This window comes from Dendropsophus ebraccatus, chromosome 13 (assembly GCF_027789765.1).
Source record: "Dendropsophus ebraccatus isolate aDenEbr1 chromosome 13, aDenEbr1.pat, whole genome shotgun sequence".
Lineage (NCBI taxonomy): Eukaryota > Metazoa > Chordata > Amphibia > Anura > Hylidae > Dendropsophus > Dendropsophus ebraccatus.
Genome location: NC_091466.1, coordinates 24,236,891 through 24,262,117, shown reverse-complemented (window position 1 = coordinate 24,262,117; position 25,227 = coordinate 24,236,891). Strand labels below are relative to the sequence as shown.

General features: G+C 43.5%; 1 protein-coding gene across 5 annotated transcripts in view; it reads right to left on the bottom strand.

Annotated features, from left to right (window-relative positions):
* CADM3 (cell adhesion molecule 3) overlaps positions 1 to 25,227 on the bottom strand; it is a 304,853-nt gene that overhangs the window by 275,077 nt on the left and 4,549 nt on the right. For all 5 annotated transcript variants that reach the window (XM_069949914.1, XM_069949912.1, XM_069949915.1 and 2 more), the window contains exon 2: positions 13,465 to 13,687. In XM_069949914.1, coding sequence (XP_069806015.1) covers positions 13,465 to 13,534 — 70 coding nt within the window. In that variant the 5' untranslated portion in view covers positions 13,535 to 13,687. The remainder of the gene's footprint in view (positions 1 to 13,464; positions 13,688 to 25,227) is intronic.

Genomic DNA, 25,227 nt, shown 5'->3' with positions numbered 1-25,227 from the left:
CGACCCAGTGACGTCGCTAGGCATTAAGATTCAAGGCCAGTGCCCCGGACAGGAAAGTCACTGCCCCGAATCTTTTGCCTATCGACGTCAAACTACAGCAGGCAGTGCCGGCGCCCGACAGCGATCACCCCCAGAACATTCCCCCCGCCCCGGCACTCACTGCGTCAGCACTGCCCTCTCTCCCCCTCTCTCCCCTGAGACCAGATCCAACGGACGTACAGCACGCTGAGGACGCACTGCTCAGTGACGTCATGCGGCCCCTCATTCATTAGATGGACGGCCGTGGCGGCTCCACGCTCCTGCGGCGCCTCTCTCCTGCCTCTAGTCTACACGGGCTGGAATGACATCACCCGGCAGTTGTGCCCCACGACCGGCGATAGCGGATCCAAGCTGGTGAGTATTCTATTGTAACCCAGGGAATGGCGGCTAGGGGGTGGGAAGGCTGGGGGTTGGCAGTGTGTGTGTGTGTGGGGATGGTGGCTAGGTGGGGTAGTGTGTGTGGGGGGAGTAAGGTGAGATAGTGTGTGTAGGGGGAGTCAGGTGGGATAGTGTGGGCACTATATGGGGGCATTGGATACTATGTGGGCACTACATGGGGGCACTGGATACTATGTGGGCACTATATGGGGGAATTGGATACTATATACGGCACTGTATGGGGGATTGGCTACTATGTGGGGCACTATATGGGGACATTGGCTACAATGTGGGGCACTATATGGGGGATTGGCTACTATGTGTTGCACTATATGGGGCATTGGCTACTATGTGGGGCACTATATGGGGGCATTGGATACTATATAGGGCACTGTATGGGGGATTGGCTACTATGTGGGGCACTATATGGGGGCATTGGCTACAATGTGGGGCACTATATGGGGGATTGGCTACTATGTGGGGCACTATATGGGGGCATTGGCTACTATGTGGGGCACTATATGGGGGATTGGCTACTATGTGGGGTACTATATGGGGGGATTGGCTACTATGTGGGGCACTATATGGGGGCATTGGCTACCATGTGGGGCACTATATGGGGGGATTGGATACTATGTGGGGAACTATATGGGGGGATTGGATACTATATAGGGCACTATAATTGGGATTGGATACTATATGGGGTACTATTCAGTCAGCAGCATGTGGTGACTGTAGGGGAGTGGCTATGGAGGGTTGCTATCTTGTTTTTCTTGTAGAAACCCTAATGCGGCCCAGCCTCACCCAGACTCTACCTCCAGCGGCCCCCGGGTAAATTGAGTTTGAGACCCCTGCTCTAGAATAAATACAGACCCCAGAATAAAGACACCAGACCAGAGCCCAGTATAAATACAGACCCAAGAAAAAACCCTAAACAAGCCAAATCCTAGATTCAGAACACAAAGTGTATTCACTATCAGACCCCAGACCACAAAATGGTTACAGACCCCCAGACTAGACTGTTAACTGTTTAGACTAAACCTTGTAGCAGCAAATAATGTTATCAGATATGGCAGACAGAAAATATTCCCTTTCTCCCGATTAGATCCAGCGTTGTAATCAATCATAACAGATAGAGTCGCATTTATTAGCAGATTGGTGGGCCATAATAAGGTAAGACTTCTTTGTGCCTTGAAGTATAATTTTAATCGGCAGCAGCAGGGCACATTTAGAAGCTTTGATCTCTGCCAAAGAACAACATGAAAAATGACAAGGGGTTTCCATTTTCATTGACGGGGACCCCATGACCAGCTGTTATCGTACAAGAAAGCAATAATCCTGCATGGAAAATTAAGCATTACACCATGGGCTGTCATAGACAAGCTGGGTCTTCTAGACTTTATAGGGCATCATATGGGAAGTAAGAAGTAAGAGATGTGTCCGTGACACGACTGGACACCTTTAAGATAGAAGTATGGTCCCAGATTATGGCGGACGCCTTTCCCCCGCTATGTTTCTAATGTGGGGACATAGCCTTATATAGTATGATCTCTAAAAAATTACGGTGATCCCTCAACTTATAATGGCCTCAAGATACAATGGGGGAGATTTATCAAACTGGTTTAAAGTAGAATTGGCTTAGTTGCCCCTAGCAACCAATCAGATTCCACCTATCATTCCTTACAGACTCTTTGGAAAATATAAGGTGGAATCTGATTGGTTGCTAGGGGCAACTGAGCCAATTTCACTTTACACCATGTTTGAAAAATTTCCCCCAATATTTTCAACATACAATGGTCCTTTCTGGACAATTGTAACATGAGACCAGACTCAACATAAAATGCTACGGACAGTCAGGATCTGCGGCACTTGCTTTATCCATATTAGTTATCTCCTTATTTTCCTTAAAATCTTATTTTTTTTAATTTTGGTTTGACAGGTTGGGCAATTCAGAACCAATTACCACAATCCATAGAATTTTAGTCTCAACATACAATATTTTCAACGTACAATGGTCGTCCTGGAACCAATTAATATCTTATGTTGAGGGACCACTGTACTGGGTTCACACTGCATTTTGCTGTCTATTATTTTCCAGCCTTAGGCTATGTTCACACTACGTAAAAGTACAGCCGTTGTTGCCATCGGTACTTTGTGCGGTATGGACATAGCCTTATCTTCTATGGGATCCTGGCCGGAGCGTATACACATCGTATACGCTCCGGCGGGGATCCTGTATGGGGCCGCAAATAACTGACGTGTCAGTTTTCTGCGGCCGCAATTCAATGAATTGCGGCCGTAGGCAACCCTGTCAGTTCACAGAATGAAGCGAGCGGCGCTTGCTTCATTGTGTGCTGTGGCAAGTTCTGATGCGGGCGCACGCTGATGCTCCCCCATCAGAGCCCTCCGGGTGGAAAGATCATCCGGTCGGTACTTAAGTACCGGCCAGGATGATCCGGGCAGAGACCGGCTGTTCGGTGACCTGGCTGTGTCATGGAACGCCCGGTCTAATACGACATGTGAACATGGCCCCACACTATATGGCCCTGACACTAACTCATACTGAAGTAGATTCTAAGTAGGGTTCTAAGGGTCATATTAGATGGTCCAATTCAGTGCCCATCACTGTGATCAATCTGAAAGTTGATGCTGGCAGGGACCGATGGAACATTGGACCCCCTTTGTGGACTACAGGCTCGATCAGTCACATGCATACAACTGCAAACTGCTTGCAACTTCTTTGATATTTGGCTGTTTTATTCTACATCTACAGCAAATAGAAACAGTAACAAAGCCAGACGATAGCAAGTCACAGACTTCACACAAATATTTGAGATGCGCGAGATGCGAGATGCTATTCACAAAGTCAGACCATGTTCACACATGGTATATAACACCAGCTGTTCTGTGACCCGGCTAGGATCACGGAATGGCTGGTGTTACTGAAGATCATGGATGGGGATAATCTTCATCTCTGGTGAATTCCCAATTCACAGCTGCTCACAATGGAGCGTGCGGCCGGAGCCAAACTCTCCATTGTGTGAACTGACATGTCTCTGGCTTTAATGAATAGTGGCCGCAGAGAACTAACATGTCAGTCTTTTGTGCGGCCGGATGGATGGAATCCCGGCCTGCGCGTATACCGGAATCCAAGCCTGCTGAGCTGTGATTGGTTGCTGTGGGCAGTTTGCACCAGTCTAAATTTTACACCCTTTGATAAATCTCCCCCTATGTGTATACGCTCCGGCCGGGATTCCATTCATTCAAATACAACGTATGTTAAGCATAAATCATGGCTGTTGTTGCAAATTGCAACAACAGCCGTGATTTATTCTAAACATACGTTGTGTGAACATGGCCTTACTGTGTAACCCTAGCCTAAAAGTAAATAAAAATCTAAAAGGGCAAGATGGCAATTGATGCTACGGACCCAATTTTGGCCACTAGTTCAGCTTTAATAAGCCTATCATAAACTCCACTATGATAGCTTCTACTGTATATACAGTATAGCCATATAAGTGTTCCTGGGATCCATCTCCAATCAGGGGTGTAAGCATCTATGCCAGCCACGTACACACTGGTATACCATAAAATGTATCATCTGTGAAGATCCCCTCATGGACACAGATACTTAGACCATCTGGGAAATCGGTCCCCAATCTTTACATTCCTTTATGAAATATTATTATGATCTCAGTCTACATATGCTTAAGATTCATTAAGACAGTGGCAAGTGTTGGCATGTCCCATGGATTTCCCCGGAGCCATGCCCGTTACTTTTTACAAATCTCCTCTGACAGTAATAGCAGATAAGAGACAGAACGACCCCGATGATGAATACAAAGGACTCTGTCGAAGAGTAGAGAAATAATTAGTCATCACTCAAGGTGGACGCTTAGGGGACTGCTCGCCTTATTAGTATGACGCTCACATATAACTGTTTGTTTAATGTCTCTGTGCCTCGCGTTGCTGTGAGCGCTTACCTTGTGTTTTATTGCATTCTATTATTCCACATGTACGGCATTAAAGGCTTTCTTCCACAAAAAAGTATCAGTCAAGTGACTCACCCCTTCAACAATCACCTGTGCTCCATCTTGACAGCTTATAAACTAGAACCATTTCTTATGTGTGTGAAGTTTCAGTAACTGTAGAAAAATACTCTCTTCCTGTTAGATTAGGAATAATATGCTAAGAGCAATACATATGTATGCAGATGCGGAAAAGCTCCTGGGCTCCAGCGCAAAAGAGGGCCCCAACCATATAAAGCTGAGGAACCTCAAGGACCAACTGTGACCACTAACTAGGACTTTTAAGCAGTCAAATTGCCTGTTGCCTCCAGAATGAGTATTGTAGGCTTCTACGATGAAATGAGCATACACGAGATAACCATTGGCATTGTCCACCATATGGAAGTATGGCTCAGTCCCCATGCAGCAGCCTGGTAAAGAGTTTCTCCAGTTCTGAGCTCCCACACGATCTAGAATGAGGTGCGAAGAGGGTGCAATGTGGGTGGTACAGGTGTCAAGGCAACCGTACAACCCTGAAAAGGGTGTCCATTTATACACAATGGGACCCATGCGCCATTCTTTCAGTGAGTTGTACAGAAACTTTGCTGTACAATCACCCCATGACCAGTGTCAAATTGTAATTGGAGGGGCACTTTAAGATACTCAGTGGCTCAAGGTCTCGGTAGGGTACATTGACATGTAAAGTAGCAGTACATCAACTGAAAAACTTTTGTGTGCACAGACACCATGCAGGCCGAAGAGTTTCCATGGTAACAGACTACAAACACAGACTGATTTAGCAGTCATTTGTTATTCCATTCCATCTGCACTCTCTTTTTTTTTTTTAACCTATGGAGGTTGAATACATCAATGCCATAGAACCATAACGAACTTACATGACTAGAAGTAGTAATATCATGTGAATCATAGACCTAAGGCTCACAAGATTTACATGGATCTGTAATGTGGCCATCATTGTAATGCGTGTTATCATATATATTAGCGGTGTATATCAATGTTACTAATTCAGAATATGATGCCCTGCATAAGCAATGCATTGTAGCACAATGCGCTTATGACTTATGTTCATGAGGCCTTAGAGTAGTAATAACATCTGTGATTGCTTCAGAGCGTCATAAATGTAAAAATGGAGGCAACTTTTTAAACAGCCAGTTAAAAAAAAGTCTTTTGTGTACACAGATCCCATGCAGGCCTATGAGTCTCCATGGCAACAGACTACGCAAACTCACAGTCTGATCCCGCAGTCATGTGCTTTTCCACTTCACCTGCTCTCTGGAGGATGAAAAAAGGAAGCAGACAGAAGGAAAAAAAAAAATGTGATTGCCGGATCAAACTACACATATGGAATATAGTCTGTAACCGTGAAGACACATAAGCTCCCCAATAGCTGCAGACACAAACAGAAAGGATTTTTTTACATTAAATTTTTTTAAATTTGTTTATATTTTTATAATTCACATAGAGAACAAAGAACTGTTCGTATGCATTAAATTTTACTCGTTCCACTTACTCCCCTTCAGTGCTCATACATCAATGCCACAGCGCCATAATGAAGTTACATGACTACAAGTAGTAAGATGAGTTGGGCGACAGGCCTCATGCACAGAAGAGTATAATGTGACCAAATCTACAAATCTATAAGCCTGATTGTGCCTCTGATATCAATCACAGTGTGTACTATCATATTTATTAGAGAGATATGTCAATGCTTGTAAAGAAGAGCATGATGGCTTGCATAGGCAATACATTGCGGCACAGTGCGTCATGCTAGAGCGGTAATAACAGGAGAATGGAGATCCCTGCTGGCTTATAATTTTTTCATGGTCCTCGAGGTCAATGAGGGGGAATAATACCCACAATACCCCAAAGGCCCCCCTGGCTGAATTACAGCTACTGTCGGGTAATATGTAAGGAGGCCTTTCCTTAAACACAATGCATAATGTATTTTCCGGGTCAGGAGAAAAAATTTCATTGTACATCTGCAGTGTCTCCCTGAATAATTAATACAAATATTAAAATAGAGCTGAAGTAATCAGGTTTACCGTAAACGGGACAGCCTGACGAGCCGCAAGTCTTCTGCAAAGGACGGATCTGCTGCAAACCGGAAAGTAAATGATTTTGCTGCATTAACCCGGTTGACCTGTGTAAAATGAATTTATCGCCACGTAATACACGTATGTGGCGCCTTTATCCCTTTTTTATTCCTGCTCCTTTCATGTGGAATTTCCAACTTCACATCTTGTAATGCGATTATGGGTGGAATATTTCGAGGTGACAATTCAGATCCTGAGCCTCTCTAGTTCAGGAACTTCAGCTAATTACTGCATCCGGGAGATGGATGGCGCTTATTACATGTGTAAATTTTTACGACATGCTTACCGACTGAATAAATCAAATTGATGCAAGAGTAGCGGTAATAAAATTCCTCTGATAACAGCATTTGTCTGAGCTACGGCGTGTATAAATTCTGCATATTTATCTGTCCTTTCATTACCCTAATTAACCCTTTAAATGCACCAAAGGGGGAAAAGTTATTTGACCCTAAGAGTCAGATGACAGATCGGCTGTTTGACGAATGACCGATCCCGGAATGACGTTTACGTGAAACAGAACTTGATGGCGTTAGATGGTTAACTTTTGAGGCAGAAACGGTAGAAATGGATTAAATCTGTGATAAGTGCGCTACTACTGAGAGGTTAACAAGATTTGAGGGGAAAACAATCTGCGGCTGGTGAGTTGTAAGAGGAGAGATACTTCAGTGTGGAGCTGGAAAGGCCCTTTAGGCCTTAGTTGGAGTCCTTCATCTTTAGGTTATGTTCATACACCACTTCTGAGCTCATTTTACGGCTAATAAAGGTCTGTTCTTTTTTATTTAAAGAAAAAAAATTATTTTTTTTACAGCTATTTTATTTTTTATTATTATTGTTGTTATTATTATTACTATTTTTGCTTTTGAGCTTTTTGAAGCTGTTTTTAGCCATTTTTGAGCTGTAGCAAAAGCTATAGCCCAGGAAAAGGCTGTTTCAGATCAACTATGATCACATAGATGAACTACAGCTAGCCATTAGAGATGAGCGAACCTCGAGCATGCTCGAGTCGATCCGAACCCGAACTTTCGGCATATGATTAGCGGTGGCTGCTAAAGTTGGATAAAGCCCTAAGGCTATGTGGAAAACATGGATATAGTCATTGGCTGTATCCATGTTTTCCAGACAACCTTAGAGCTTTATCCAAGTTCAGCAGCCCCTGCTAATCAAATACCGAACTTTGGGTTCGGATCGACTCGAACCCGAACCGAGTTCGCTCATCTCTATTAGCCATACATTAAACAATGTGAACCAAGTTGGCTCAAGGGGACCTATACATGATTTCCTTATATCTGAACTAGGAAATGGGATTTCTTGTGTTTTCTGTATTTACTCCTGATTTACACATCCTTAGCCCTCCCCTTAGCCATGGACCCGCAGCTATGGACAGGACTTCAGATGTGCCTCTGTAAACATCCACATTAGCATGGACCACTTTATTCAGGAGAGGTGATTTGGCTGCAACTAGGGGCCCACAATAGGTTACCTATTTTTTTGCAGATCACGGCCCCAACACAGATGCGCAACATGTATGGAACAAATGGGCCTTACTCTTACAGTACTGTTTCCACGCAACAGCAGCACATGACTTCTCTCTACACCATTTAGATTAAGAAAAAAATGCTAAACTATTAGTGATGAGGAAATAGTGAAATATTCGAATATTCGATATTCGTACGAATATCTACCGAATATTCGAATACTCGATCGAATATTCGATCCCATTAAAGTCTATGGGAACAAGTATTCGATTATTGAAAAACATCTATTCGACCACTTGGAGGTAAAAACTGGAAGCTGGGGGATTTGAACGCTTATCGAATATGTATCGAATATTCCGCGAACTATGCGATAATATTCGATAGATCGAATACCTTACTACTCAATCGAATATCTATTCGATCGAATATCTATTCGATCGAACAGTATTCGCTCATCACTATATACTATAAATGAAATAAATTTATATACCCCCATTCCAGTTTCTGTAGTGGGATAACATATCATTAAAGTGACATTTATATCTTTATAAGGTCACCAGTCTCCATAAATATACGATCAGACTACACATAGGGTTTGCTTGTAGTCTGTAACCATGGAGACACATAGGTAAAAGTTAGGCTAGGTTCACACTGCATTCTTTGTGTATGTTTAGCATATACATTTTATACTGTTTAAAGAGATACAAATGTATTTGTTAAATGGATGCTAAAAACAGATGCTAAAGTATGCTTCTGCTTTCCATTGACTTACATTATAGCATGCATTTATGTGCTGTATACAGAAAAGTGAATTTGGCCATTTTTGTAAAAAAAAAAAAAAAAAGATTAAAATCGAAACATTGACACATATGCAAAAACATTATCCAAACATTAGTCCACAGTTGTGTTCCAATGTGGCTTCCAATCCTGGACTGGAGATTAGCTTTAGGCCCTATACAGGCTGCGGTACTGCGGCCTTCTATAGATAACAGTAAAGCTGCACAGATCATCACTAGAGATACAGAAAACCCATTAAACGAGTGTCTGCTCACGGGGATATACAGTATAGGCATATGGTTACTGACTGTCCGCAGTAGATTTGTAGAATAGGGCAGGATGGAGGATCGATAGTCAGATTTTTACAAAAAGGACAGTTTTTCACTAATATAGAGTAAAAGAGGTAACAGATCAATGGATAATCCAATACATCCAATAGATATATGAGATGTTTCTCTTGCCCGTGGACTATAATTAATAATATGTGTGAACGATTTCTGCCTGAAGTCATTGTATACACCATGTCAAGTGCAATGTGACCTTTCTATACAGCACAGCTGAACAGGTCTCTCCGACCAGGCAGCCATACTGCTTACTGATGGCTATATGGTTCCTGAATTAATGAAGAAAAATGGAAGCCCTGTAGACAGTAACATACACTGGATAAAAATATGTTGTATGGCATAAAGCTCTGGCAGAATATACGGGACAAGGAAGCTATATTATAGTAAGGAATTTCTATCTAAGCATTTGCCCCACATATTTGTTGGGTGGCACCACTGCGGACCTGCACGAGGCCTACAGGGATCTTCAGCCGTCCCTATTAAAGGAGCTGTGCTGCATTTCCCTGCAAGGTGGATGGCAGGCACCATTGTGCAGGGATAGTCCAAGAGACGTTATTCCCAGGATCAATATGGGTCCTTGAAATTGAATCATGAAGGGATGGCATCTCCTTACGATTTAAGACGAAAATACCCCTTTAAGGCCAACTAAGCAAAAATCTTTAGGCGTGGGCTGCACTAAGACTATGGATTGATTTTAACCATTGAGTTACAGCTGCGGCTTGAATAAATACACACAGTTTTATTAAATTTTGTGGATTGCAGAGTTTTCTAAAATTCTTCATGTAGCCCTATCCTTGAAGGGGAAATTCACAAAAATGATCAGATGAGCTCTTTAATGCATTCAGTGAGTTCAGACCTCCAGCAATGTCCAGAGGGGCTGCAGTACTCTATTAGGCACCGTTTTGGCAGTGCTGACATACTGTATGTAAGATCACTCAAGAACATTGCCTTAAGCCACATGACCTACCAGAACATAAAAACACCATTCAACAGTGTCAACGGTTGGGCCCCTTGAATCACCTGGATAGTTGTACTGTGAACCCTACACCCAGCTCACAGATCCATAAGTGAATCAATGCAAAGGCCATATACACACGTGGCTTGTTTGCTGCAGAAATTTCTTAGGCTATTAAAGTTATCCTAATGGAGCTTGTTGAAATCAATGCATGTGCGGCAGAACAGCCCTATTCACATGTATGGAATACATTTTACAGTCACAGAAATGGATGCAACGTATCTGCCACATGCAAACTTATCCTAAGGCACGTTTCACACTAGCGTAATACTGTCGTATTTCTCTGTCTATAACATGGTCGCACATCATGACTTGATCGGGCGTCTCATGATCCAATCTGACAGCTTTGGTCAAATCAGGATTTGCATTCATCATACGAGAGAAGGCTGAATACACAAGGAAACTTACTATATGTGTATGGCCCAGCAGCACAGGATTCTCCAAATATTCGTTTAGGGGCTCCAGGGCTAAATCACTATCTGGCCTCACCCACTTGTATAAGTTTCAGACCAGCTATGGAAACTCTACCACGCTAGTAAAATAACTCCTTCATAGCCAACAATAGTCACACAGGTCATTACGACAGCTATTCTGTATTTTATGTGCAGTTACATCCAGCTTTCACCTAACAAGGATATTCAGTGTAAGCAATGGGTACCATGGTCAGCCATTGATTTCCTGTTATGTGTTTTCCCCACATTGTAGTACCCCATCACAGGCACCAATGACCTCACAAGGTCCACATAAGGGGGTGGTAAAATTCGACAACCCTCTGAAAGATGTGGGCTAGTAACATAGATGTCAATTGAGATTTTTGTACCCCATGTATGTTTGAGGTCTTGAAGGCTACTGATGCAATAAATATCCATATCCTTCCATGACCCACTGTGGGCGAATCGAAAGTATATCACCATATAATATGCTGGTATGGATGAGTCGCATAAACAACAACAATACAGCCATCTCTCAGTATATTCATCTGTCAAGAGGTCTATGACCCTACGAAGAACACAGCAACCATTCGGGCAGAACCTCCGTACATTACAACCGTACGTTTCTCCATAAAGCCGGTTGCCGGGCTGTCAGTTTGAAGCCATGTCCTGACAGGTGACAGGTTTGGAAGCTGCAGTAAATTGTGTACCACAATAGTTCCCATTGTATGGGAGAGCTCTTACTCAGGGTTCAGCGAGAACCAGAAAGGCGTACCATAACGTTGGGATGGGGCGTTAACCCCATCCATCCACCGCCAAGGTGGAAAGTTACTAGATGAGGGAGTGACTGGCACTTTTACTGATATATACTGGGACGTCCTTGCAGGATTTATTGTACGGAAGATATACCGTCATACATACAGTCACATGTAACACAGCATACTTGCCCCTTAGGATACAGGATAATGGCTTTTCATGTACATTGTACTCTGAGATTTCCCATTGGAGTAACCTCAAGAATAACTCCTGTCACAACACTGACAATACCGTCCAAGCAAATCCCACCAATCAATGCCAAGACGTCCATTAAGCTCTTCAGCATTGGGTACACTGATAACAAAAAGCCTACAAATCCCGAAATGAGTCTCGGACGGTCAAGATATAACTCCGCCATGGAATAGACCTCACCATGGATATCACAAGACCTGTCTGTGGCAAGGACGGGTGCTTGCTGCTAGTTATCTATGTAGAGCTATTCCACATCATTCATGAGAGCCTTAGTATACCATATATATATATATATATATATATATATATATATATATACCCCATCAGTCCTCCCGGGGGAGAGTAGAAAATAACCTAAAATGAGATACAGTGAATTCTAAACTGTCTATACTTAATGCAGCGATGTATTTGATAACCAACCCCCTGAGATGTTGGAGATAGGTTTCCGGTGGAGAGGAGGGGGCGCGGTGAACGTATCATGGGACATAATACTGTATAATGAGACATGATATTCTGTAATAAGATCTGGTATTGTACACAAACAAAATCTTGCTCCACCTCCAAGATGAAGAGCTAGCACTCTAATCCACCGTGCTGCCTTCATCTCCATCATTTACTACCGTAGCCGCATATTTGTTGAGAATGCGATAAAATGACTGGTCTATCCAGCAGTGAGATGGTTAACAGCCCCCCCCCCCTCCGTCATTATTTACACACTCGTAATGAGTTTTCACAGGAAATCCTATTTTTGTTTATTGGGTTCGGGATTCGCTGAACAAACCGTTTTGTGTATCTCCTCCAGAACTGTCTGACCCTATTAACCCAGCGAAAAATAAAGAAATTCCCAGAGCCCCGTCAAAAGGAATGTGGCATTAGGAACACAAGGGAGCACAAAAAAATGAGCGTGACAAAAGAGTTTTTGTTAATCTGCCCCGCTAATCGTCCTGGCGCGCGTCCCATGCCCGGCATTTCAGATATTTTCAATGTCCGACTCCGGCTGCAAAGTTATGTGCCTCCGCGTCCCTGCTATTCCTTCCTATAGCCCACATCCACTGTAAACAATGGCCCCTGTCCACCCGCTCAGCAGGGGTTAAATTATGCAGACGGCAACAACGTAACATGAATTGGTTAAGAGTAAACACGACCGATGAGTCAAATCGATATGGTCGGGAAAGATGAGTGCAAGCTCTTGGGACCAGACCTCAATAGTAGCACGGCCTTTAGTGTTTGCCTTGAGCAGGATGTATTGTCTCGCTGCATTCACAAGCCTATAAAGTACAGGTGGCAATTTGTTCTATATACCAGAAGAGGGTGTGTTTGCATACATTAAGAGGTCCTCTGCGCTACCTCCAGCCCCGTCCTTCCCCCCGTGAAGTCGAACCCAAACATCTCACGCACAAGACATTACTATACGGGGGAGGAGGGGAATTAATATACAGATTCCTTGTGTTTATATCCAGCATTCTAGGGGTTAAGGCAGGTACCCTACATTATCCAGCTGAGCGTAACCCTAATCTACAGTCTAGGGGCTGAAGGTCTTCTTCTCATTTCTGGTCTATGGTGAGGACATACGCATACATATAAATAGGTATATACATATAAATAGCTATAGATGCTGATTAAGTCGGTGCGTGTGTCTATGTATATAGAAATGATACACTATAAATACATACATGTATACGTATGCATGCACCCATACAGGAATCATGAACGTGCCATTGAGAAGCCAAAGAGAAGACATTCCGAAGATACACTAGTCCAATGGTCACCGACTATAATAATCCACATAGACAGAACATAAACACATAGCACATTGGGGGAGTCCACCGCAGACTCCTCAGTATCTAGAATAGGGCTGATCATAGGGGGTACTTACGGTCATATTCGGACACATTAGCCCCTGTGAAACCAGCCAGGGTCAGGAGCAGGATGGCTGCAAGATACATGATGGTCAAATGGCCAAAAACCTTTCCGGTATGATCCGTCCCTTTCTTTCTCTCCTTAATGACAAAGTATCTTGGTTTATTTTCTTCGCCTGTGCCAGGAGGGACAGATTAGAAGATGAGGATCGGCCAGATTCTCCAGAGAGAAGATACAGACTGCGTTATAAAAAAAAAAAAAAAAAAATCACACAAGGAACTGCAATAATTCCAACCGGGCGAGAGAATGGAGGGGAGAGGGGATTCTCCCCTATTAGGATAACAGCTGAACTAGTGTCAAGCAAGATATGATGCAGCAGTAGAGGGAATTAAATAGGGTACCAGGAATAGACCATGAGAGGCGGGCGAGCAGGGGAGAGGATGGGAAGGATGCAGACTCTGCAAATGCTGGGGATTGTGTGCAGCTGCCCAGAGCTACAGTGCATAGCGACCGAGCTGGGCTCCTCCAATCTGCCTCCCTCTCCCCTCTCGTATGGGGAATTGTGGTGCGTTCTGCTCTGATCCCCTTGAGATGTGGAGGGGAGGGAGAAGAGCGGGGGGAGTGAATGTACAGGGAGGGGGGTGTTTTTCTCTCTATGGGTGGAAAGTGGATCAGATGTAATTCAGCGCTGGTAACAGCTGTGCAGGCATCACACTGTATATACATGTATGTACTCCCTACAGGGCACACTATATATATATATATATATATATATATATATATATATATATATCAGATAACACTGCATATTGATAGACGGATAGATAGGAGATAGATAGATAGATAGATAGATAGATAGATAGACAGACAGACAGATAGATAGATAGATAGATAGAAGACAGATAGATAGATAGATAGATAATAGGAGATAGATAGATAGATAGATAGATAGATAGATAGATAGATAGATAGATAGATAGGAGATAGATAGAAGATAGATAGATAGATAGATAGATAGATAGATAGATAGATAGAGGATAGATGATAGATAGATAGATAGATAGATAGATAGATAGATAGATAGATAGATAATAGGGGATAGATAGATAGATAGATAGATAGATAGATAGATAGATAGATAGATAGATAGATAGATAATAGGAGATAGATAGATAGATAATAGATGATAGATAGATAGATAGATAGGAGATAGATAGATAGATAGATAGATAGATAGATAGATAGATAGGAGATAGATAGATAGATAGATAGATAGATAGATAGATAGATAGATAGGAGATAGATAGATAGATAGATAGATAGATAGATAGGAGATAGATAGATAGATAGATAGATAGGAGATAGATAGATAGATAGATAGATAGATAGATAGATAGATAGATAGATAGATAGGAGATATGTTAGGTTTACACGAAACAATAATTGGCCTGATCGTACGATTAACGATGTCGGAGTAACGTTTTTTTTTGTCATAACGATCAGCATTGAGACGGTACAATGTATCGTACGGACAAATCGTTTTGCGATCGTTTTGCGATCGCGCGCCCGCAGCCCGGCCCCCCACTCGCAGCCTGGCCCGCCCGCAGCCCGGCCCCCCACTCGCAGCCCAGCCCCCTGCTCAACCGCAGCCCCCTGCGCCGCCCCGATCGCCACCCACGCCGCTCCGATCGCCACCCCCCGCGCCGCTGCCTCGATCGCCCCCCGCTGCCGCTCCGATCACCCCCCGCCGCCGCCGCTCTGATCGCCCCCACCGCCCCGGCCACGAGCATACATTACCTGCTCCGCGTCTTCGAAATTCCCGGCTCCCCTCTTCAGCGCATTGATTGGCTGAAGAGGAGAGCCGGGAACGGCTCCTTTTCAGCCAATCAGTGCTCCTGATCCTGATCAGAGCGGCAGCGGGGGTGGCGATTGGGGAGGCGGGGGTGGCGATCGGAGCGGCGGCGGGGGTGGCGATTGGGGCGGCGGGGGTGATGATCAGAGCGACGGCGGGGGTGGCGATCGCGGCTGCGATCGGAGCGGCGGGGGTGGCGATCGACCCGGCGCAGGGGGCTGCGGATGAGCGGGGGGCCGGGCTGCGAGCGGGGGGCCGGGCTGCAAGCGGCCGGACTTTCGCGCAACAACTGTTTACACGGAACTCGTGTAAATCGCTGAAATTTTTGCGAACGACAAACGACGATTAAAGAACAAGATTAAACATCAAAATGAACGATTTCTCGCTCGTCTTTCGATCGTTCGCTGCTTTACAGGTACGATTACCGTTCAAATTCGATCGTTATTGTGCAAATTCAAACGATAATCGTTCCGTGTAAACCCAGCAATAGATAGATAGATAGATAGATAATAGATAGATAGATAGATAGATAGATAGATAGATAGGAGATAGATAGATAGATAGATAGATAGATAGACAGATAGGAGATAGATAGATAGATAGATAGATAGATAGATAGATAGATAATAGATAGATAATAGATAGATAGATAGATAGATAGATAGATAGATAGATAGTAAATAGATAGATAGATAGATAGTAAATAGATAGATAGATAGATAGATAGATAGATAGATAGGAGATAGATAGATAGATAGATAGATAGATAGATAGATAGATAGATAATAGATAGATAGTAAATAGATAGATAGATAGATAGATAGATAGATAGATAGATAGATAGATAGATAGAGGAAAAAGCCGCACATCCAGAGCTTGATGAAGCGGGTGCTGTACAAAGTCAGTCCCCCGGCCTGGGGATCCCCAATAATACGTAAAGATGTTCCGCAGCACACCAGCATAGGTGAATAAGGTGATTATTTATTGCAAGTAGTACAAAAATACAGAGAGATGCTTGATAAAGACCCTGTGAGAGGGTCGAAACGTCGCATCTCTCTGTATTTTTGTACTACTTGCAATAAATAATCACCTTATTCACCTATGCTGGTGTGCTGCGGAACATCTTTACGTAGATAGATAGATAGATAGATAGATAGATAGATAGGGCCCTTTTACACAGAAAGATTATCTGACAGATTATCTGCCAAAGATTTGAAGCCAAAACCAGGAATGGAACTGAAAAGAGGAGAAATCTCCGGCTTTCCTTTATGACCTGATCTCTGTTTATAGTCTGTTCCTGGTTTTGGTTTCAAATCTTTGGCAGATAATCTGTCAGATAATCTTTCTGTGTAAAAGGGCCCATAGATAGATAGATAGATAGATAGATAGATAGATAGATAGATAGATAGGAGATAGATAGATAGATAGATAGATGGATAGATAGATGTGATAGATAGATAGATAGGAGATAGATAGATAGATAGATAGAAGATAGATAGATAGATAGATAGATAGATAGATAGATAGATAGATAGATAGATATGTGATAGATAGGCGGGTGTTTTTTTTTTTCTTCCTGTTTTACCCTTTCAATCTCTGATTTAAAAAATAGTAGTAGTATTAACAATAACAATAATAATAATAATAATAATAATAATTAGTATCCGTCCCTTTTCCTGACCTGTCACTTTCAGTAAATATTTGTATTCACCATAAAATAAAAAATAGCTCTCCTCTGTGTTCTGTCCTCCTGGAAGTGTCTGAGTAAACTGACAATTACATTAGGTCAGTGCTTCTCAAACTGTGAGGCGCCCCCTAGGTGTTAGTTTTTACAAAGTAACTATGATCTGCACAACCCTCCAAAATCTCAATTTTAGCAACATTATTAATTTATTTAGTACTTTGGGAGATGGGTGAAAGGTAGTCCTAGCATTGTTTTCAGCTTTTAAATGGACTTATACCAGAGATGGTGAGGCCCAGGCACTCTCTTGTTCTGTTGGGTGAGGCTCCAGTAGAATAAAATTGAGAAGCCCTGCATTAGGTGACCCCCTCCTCCAGAGGAACAACACCATGCAGGTTTTCAGGAAAATTACGATTTTTATTTTATTTTTTTACAAGGAGGTATTATTTTTCATCTCATATGAAGTATTTCACATGAAGCCATCATTTCTTATTGTTCAGTAAATTACATGACCGTATAGGTTTTTGTTTACATGTGAATGAAGCATGTTGTGAATATGTATAGTCATACCTTCCAACCGTCCCGAGAGCTTCTGGAGCAGCCGGCCTCACACACAGCTCAGCTGCTGCCCCGGAAGCTCTCTGCTCCAGCCCCGCGGTACCTGCACTCTGTCTCCTCTCTCCTGTCTGTCCCCTACACGTTGCTGCTGATGACGTCAGAGGTCAGGGACAGACGGAGAGAAGATGAAAGCAGATACCGCGGGGCTGGAGCTGTGAGCTGCGGGGGCAGGGGCTGTGTGTCAGGCTGTCTGCTCTCTCCTGCTCTGTCCCTGACCTGTGACCTCAGCAGCAGCTGGAGAAGCTCTGTGACTGATCCCTGACTAGGTGAGTATGTATCTTTATTATTTTCTGTCAGGGATGGGTCTGCCTAGAGGAGAGGGAGGAGTGGGACCTACAGTACTATAGGGGGTGGGGGTGGGGGTACTACAGTGGGACCTACAGTACTATGTGGGGGTGGGGGTACTACAGTGGGACATACAGTACTATGTGGGGGTGGGGGTACTACAGTGGGACATACAGTACTATGTGGGGGTGGGGGTACTACAGTGGGACATACAGTACTATGTGGGGGTGGGGGTACTACAGTGGGACATACAGTACTATGTGGGGGTGGGGGTACTACAGTGGGACCTACAGTACTATAGGGGGTTTGGGTGGGAGGTACTACAGTGGGACCTACAGTACTATGTGGGGGTGGGGGTACTACAGTGGGACATACAGTACTATGTGGGGGTGGGGGTACTACAGTGGGACATACAGTACTATGTGGGGGTGGGGGTACTACAGTGGGACCTACAGTACTATAGGGGGTTTGGGTGGGAGGTACTACAGTGGGACCTACAGTACTATGTGGGGGTGGGGGTACTACAGTGGGACATACAGTACTATCTGGGGGTGGGGGTACTACAGTGGGACATACAGTACTATGTGGGGGTGGGGGTACTACAGTGGGACCTACAGTACTATAGGGGGTTTGGGTGGGAGGTACTACAGTGGGACATACAGTACTATGTGGGGGTGGGGGTACTACAGTGGGACATACAGTACTATGTGGGGGTGGGGGTACTACAGTGGGACATACAGTACTATGTGGGGGTGGGGGTACTACAGTGGGACCTACAGTACTATAGGGGGTTTGGGTGGGAGGTACTACAGTGGGACATACAGTACTATGTGGGGGTGGGGGTACTACAGTGGGACATACAGTACTATGTGGGGGTGGGGGGTTCTACAGTGGGACATACAGTACTATGTGGGGGTGGGGGTACTACAGTGGGACATACAGTACTATGTGGGGGTGGGGGTACTACAGTGGGACATACAGTACTATGTGGGGGTGGGGGTACTAAAGTGGGACCTACAGTACTATGTGGGGGTGGGGGGTTCTACAGTGGGACATACAGTACTATGTGGGGGTGGGGGTACAACAGTGGGACATACAGTACTATGTGGGGGTGGGGGTACTACAGTGGGACATACAGTACTATGTGGGGGTGGGGGTACTACAGTGGGACCTACAGTACTATGTGGGGGTGGGGGTACTACAGTGGGACCTACAGTACTATGTGGGGGTGGGGGTGGGGGTACTACAGTGGGACCTACAGTACTATAGGGGGGGTTACTACAGTGTGTTCTATGGGGAGAGGGGGGTTACTAAAGTGAGATTAACTAGGGGGAGGGGGGGGGGTACTACAGTGGGATATGGAGGCCCAGAGGGGTCTGTACCATATGGGGCACAGAGAGTTACTGTGAAGCAGATGAGGATGATACTGGAGACAGGAGCCTAAAATGTTTGTCTCGCAGATGGCCGGAGAGGTTTTCAAGATGGCCGTGCATGATGGCGATGAAACACAAAAGTGATCAACAAGAGAATACGTCCCCTGTGAGTCACTAAATAACTGCACTATAATCACCTATAAGGTCTGCAGGTGTACAGCCTCATCTACCGCTATATGGTCACTGCTGAGGGAGAGAACTGCTGTGTGTATAGTGGATGTTATGCAGTAATTATATAAGGGGGGGATAAGTCACTATGCGGTGAAGATCTGGTGGGAATATTTGTTTCCTATATAATGGTAATAGGTAATGCGGCTATGGGGGCGTGGCACATTGCCGTGACTGTCCCTCTTTCCTCCCAGCAAAAGTTGGGAGGTATGTGTATAGTACATGTAAATGGAGCCTGTTCAGTACATGTGACTGGAGCATGTTCTGTACATGTGAAAAAAATCTGTTCAGTACATGTGATTGGAGCATGTTCAATAGATGTGAATAGAACATTTTCTGCATGTGTGATAGTAGCATATTATATACATGTTAATAGAGCTTGTTCTGCATGTGTGATAGTAGCATATTATATACATGTTAATAGAGCTTGTTCTGCATGTGTGATAGTAGCATATTCTATACATGTTGATAGAGCTTGTTCAGTACATGTGATTGGAGCCTGTTCTATATGTGATTGGAGCTTGTCCAGTACATGTGATTGGAGCCTGGTCTATACATGTTAATGGAGCTTGTTCAGTACATGTGATTGGAACCTGTTCTATACAAGTGAATGTAGCATGCATGTCACATTCAGTTGAATAAGACAGTTGCAGAAATTTCTCTAAAGGTGACGTCACTATTTTTGTGCATTCTGAGTATTCTGCTTTTGATGCTTGTTTCGGCCATTTTTGCCCCTGTGAACACACCTAAGCCTTTTTGCTTGTTTTTCTAAAACACATTTTTTTCCATCTTGGTAACATCCAGGGGATAATGAACCTGAGCAAATCAATGTGCAAAACAAGTGACCACAATCTGCCCGAAAATCTGTAACTGTAGGCAGGATGTGTGGGCTTGTGGTTATATGACAGCGACGCTATTTAACACTTACACATGTGGACTATTCTTGCTGATATTTTTTATTGTTTCATTTCCACCTTATGAAAGCCATAAGATTTTATATCCCTACAGACCTGGGGGTATAAATGTTAAAAATGGCAATGCTAATGAAAATACTTATAATATGGTAATTAGAATACTCACAATGATGTGTTTATAATTTTTTATTATTTTTATGGTGTTAACCATGACATATAACCTTTATTTTAGGGCCAGGAAGATGATCAACCTAACTACAGGGACACCTATTTACCTACTGTGGGAACAACCTATTGGAGAGTCTACCTACCTAAAATAGGGCACCTATATACCTAAGGTGTTATTGACTTAAAAAATTACAGTAATGCTTTAAAGGGATACTCATGCAATTTATTTTATTTATTTTTTGCAAATCATCTGGTTCCAGAATATTATATAGATTGGTAAATTACTTCTTCCAGTACTGCAGAAAATGGTGTATTATTTTGTATTATTGTCTGACACAGTGCTCTCTGCTGCCACCTCTGTCTGACACAGGAACTGTCCAGAGCAGTAGCAAATCCCCATAAAAAAAACTTTTCCCACTCTGGACAGTTCCTGATATGGACAGAGATGGCAGCAGAGAGCACTGTGTAAGAATAGGAAGGAAACACCATTTCCTGCAGGACATACAGCAGTTAATAAGCACTGGAAGACTGGAGATTTCTAAATAGAAGTAAATTACAAATGTCCATACCTCTCTGAAACCATTTTTATTGCCGGAGTACCCCTTTAATGGAGGGGAGTTACCTACCCACTTTTGCTGTTCAGGTAATAGTAATGTAAAAGTAAGAACTTAAGATGAGAAAGCTTTTCCAAAGTTTGGTTCACCAGGTTCGCCCAACTTTGCAAAGTTTGGGTTTGTCCGGACTAATGAATTAACTGCACTAAAACAGCTAAACAACTGCATCTACAATAGTGGGACTGAAGGGCCATGTTTGCCGTGAATTCTGCCTAAAAAACGCATGTTTATTTGCAGCAAAAAGGCGCTTTTTAAAGACCCATTGATTTCAATGGGAGAAGCAGCAATAATGCAAGTTTTAAATCTGCACTGAAAAAAAAAAAAATACGTCACCTCTTTGGAGGGTTTCTCCTTGCTCCATTAAAAAGTGCCTCTTCGGCGAAACTGCGCAAACCCCCCCCCCCATAAAAACATGCCATAAAAGCGTATTGTTAATAACCGTGTGAACGTACCCTTACTGAGTCTTGCTGCAGGAAGCAGCAGAGGCTTTTACAATGAAAAACAGCGTGAAGAGTGAAAAATTTCAATCCTCAACCCAGGCATCAACATTGACAACATCTGACACATGTCACAGCGATGAAGCTGTCAGCAGCGGCAGCAGTCTGAGTGACCCCAGAGATGACAAAACACACAGTAGATGACGACAACAGCCAAATAACAGGCTGCATAGTGGTAGCAGCGGTCTGAGTGGCCTCATTGTACCGGACAGACAGGTGTAACATTTATTTAGGCCGTTCTTGCCCTCTAACAGGTTTGGCAGCATTAGCCACAGTGTAAGTGACTGGGCCTAGGAAAGAAAATTCACAGTGGAAGCAGTAGCAGCACTCTCTTTGACCCAGTAGGACCTAGAAAAAACAGTTGATGGTGGAAGCTGTGGCAGCACTCTCTTTGACCCAGTAGGACCTAGAAAAACCAGTTGATGGTGGAAGCAGTGGCAGCACTCTATTTGACCCAGTAGGACCTAGAAAAACCAGTTGATGGTGGAAGCAGTGGAAGCACTCTATTTGACCCAGTAGGACCTAGAAAAACCAGTTGATGGAGGAAGCAGTGGCAGCACTCTATTTGACCCAGTAGGACCTAGAAAAACCAGTTGATGGTGGAAGCAGTGGCAGCACTCTATTTGACCCAGTAGGACCTAGAAAAACCAGTTGATGGTGGAAGCAGTGGCAGCACTCGATTTGACCCAGTAGGTCCCAGAACAACCAGTTGATGGTGGAAGCAGTGGCAGCACTCGATTTGACCCAGTAGGTCCCAGAACAACCAGTTGATGGTGAAAGCAGTGGCAGCACTAGATTTGACCCAGTAGGTCCCAGAACAACCAGTTGATGGTGGAAGCAGTGGCAGCACTCTATTTAACCCAATAGGGCCTAGAACAGCCAGTTGATGGTGGATGCTGTAGCAGAAAAACGCAGTAGACGGTGGATCACTAGCACAATGACATTTATTTTGCTGCCAGACATGGTTTTAGGAAAGGTTAGGCCACCTAATGTAACATGACAGGTGCTTTACAGGGTTAACTTCACCAAGGAGAAGGATTGACAGCAGTGGACAGCTGACAAACAAAGTGAAAGGACAGGAGGCGATTTGCTGGCCACAAGGAATGGTGGATAAACCCTTGCAACTGGGTTTTTACAGTAAGTAATTTCTGTACTGTAAAATAATATGTATGCACATCATTTTGGCCCGGTTCTAACAAACTTTTTGGAAAGTTTGCAACAAATTTTGGTTCGGGAAGTTTAATTCGCCCAACTCTGGTGAGGACCCTGAGATATTAGCAGAATCTGGACGCATGATTTGTGGCTGGAAGAAGACTTTATGTTGGTCTGGGGAGGATGGAGAAGAAAAAAGTCATCTGTGAGTCACTGGATGTAGCTGCACTGTAATCACTTATACTGTCTGTAAAGCAATGAACTGGTAGAACTGGTATGCTGGTTTACCTGGTATGCTGGTCTACCTCTTTGCAGAGACTACATATAGGCTTTATTGTTTGGTATTATCCAGTCACTATGTGGTTGTAAGGTGTGGTCATGCTGTGCTGTTATTATTTTACCCATGAAATAATAATAATAATAATAATAATAATAATAATAATAATAATAATAATTTATTATTATTATACCAAAGGGAAGGACTTCATGGATGAATCACTAACAATGTTCAGGGGCGTTACTAAAATTAGCTGGGCCCCATAGCAAACTTTTGATTGCCCCCCCCCCCCCTTCCCGCCTGACCACTAAGCTGCCAAGTCAGAACTGCAAGTGGTAGTCAGGAGTACTTGCAGTTATAGAGACATTTGCAGAAGCCTGGAGTCCTACTTGACTACCTGGTGCTCCAAATGATGACAGCTCAGGCGGCTCGGCGTATTGCAGGAGCAGGCAATGAGGCCCCCTGATGTTGTGGGCCCCATAGCAGCTGCTATGGCTGCTACAGTGGTAGTTACGCCCCTTAATGTCCTTGCAGCCCTTGCTGCCTGATAGTTGGCCCATGTAATTGCTCAGTAAACGGTATTTATAGTTTATGATCGGGCCGTCTAATAGGCGGAAAATACATACCTTAACTATTTTACGTTCTGAGGATTTAATAACATCTAAGCCTGGAGCTTCTATAAGGATTCAGTTTAACAGGCCAAAATTCTGGTACCCCACAGCTTCAGCTATCTTTTGCAGGTCATGGGGTCAATGAAGTCAGTGGTGTGTAGCAAACAGTATCATTTATGGCCACTCCATAAAATCTGCAATAAACTAATTTCGCCTAATGGCAGAATGGCCCTGTGTTTCATAATACCACATCTGCTGCAAAGAACTATAATACACACCCCAGCTGCTGCAGAACATCATAATACATACCTCAGCTGCTGCAGAACATCTAAATACACTTCAGCCGTTGGGGAACATTATAATACACACCTCAGCTGCTGCAGAACATCATAATACACACCACAGCTCATGCAGAACATCTAAATACACCTTAGCTGCTGAAGAATATCCTAATATACATCTCAGCTGCTGAAGAACATTATAATACACATGTCAGCTGCTGCAGAACACCATAATATACACCTCAGCTGTTGCAGAACACCATACTATATAGCTTTACTGCTGTAGAATATCCTAACACACACCTCTGCAAAGTTTAGCTTTTTTTTCCCAAGCCTTTACAAGACTGGGCTGCACAAACAATTGCAGGATCATTTGTGTGGCCATTTGAATGCATTGTTGTCAGCCGCATATCGCCTGTTATATGTGCAACTAATAAGGATAATTTATATGGCCACACAAAAGATCCAATCAGATCGTCTGATTGCTGGCTCTTTTACTAAGGCTGATCATTGGGTAAATGAAGATTCCGAGGATTACTAATAAATGGCCCGTGTAATAGGGATCCTTAGATTCCATTTACATGTGCCACATTTTGGCAACAAGCATTGCTAGAAATACTCATTCGGCTAATAATCGGTCTGTGTAAAAGTGCCAGCGATCATGTTGTGTGTTTTATCTACTTTTAGATTACAATATGCGTCTACTGGTGGATGCTGGAATCAATTAAACACATTTACATTGTTTCCTATGTAAAAACATTGTTTTATTCTTAGATTGCTCGGTAGGAGTGTAAATGTAACATACTGTAGATACATACTGTGTGGACCAATAGGTTGGTACAGTAAATATGGCCAATGCACCACCACATTAGGAATAATAGTGATGCCACTACACCAGCTCTATGATGCACTAGAAGTAATAGTAGGCATGCCAGATGTGGGCTCTCAGGCTGGGTTCACACCTGCATTGGATATGATTTCAGATTCTATTAAAATACAGGACAAAATAGTGGAGCATGTTGCACTATTTTGTCCAGCAAAATGGCCGAGACCATAAGGGAAACCCAATGGACTACATTAAAGTCAATAAGCCCAATGGGCTTTGTAGGTGTCCATGTGCAACATATTCACCAGCACATTTGTTCTGCTCTTTAAACAACAGAAGAGACAGCACTAGTTTGAACCCAGCCTTAGACTTTGTAGGCCCCTTTGCTTAGGACACCCATAT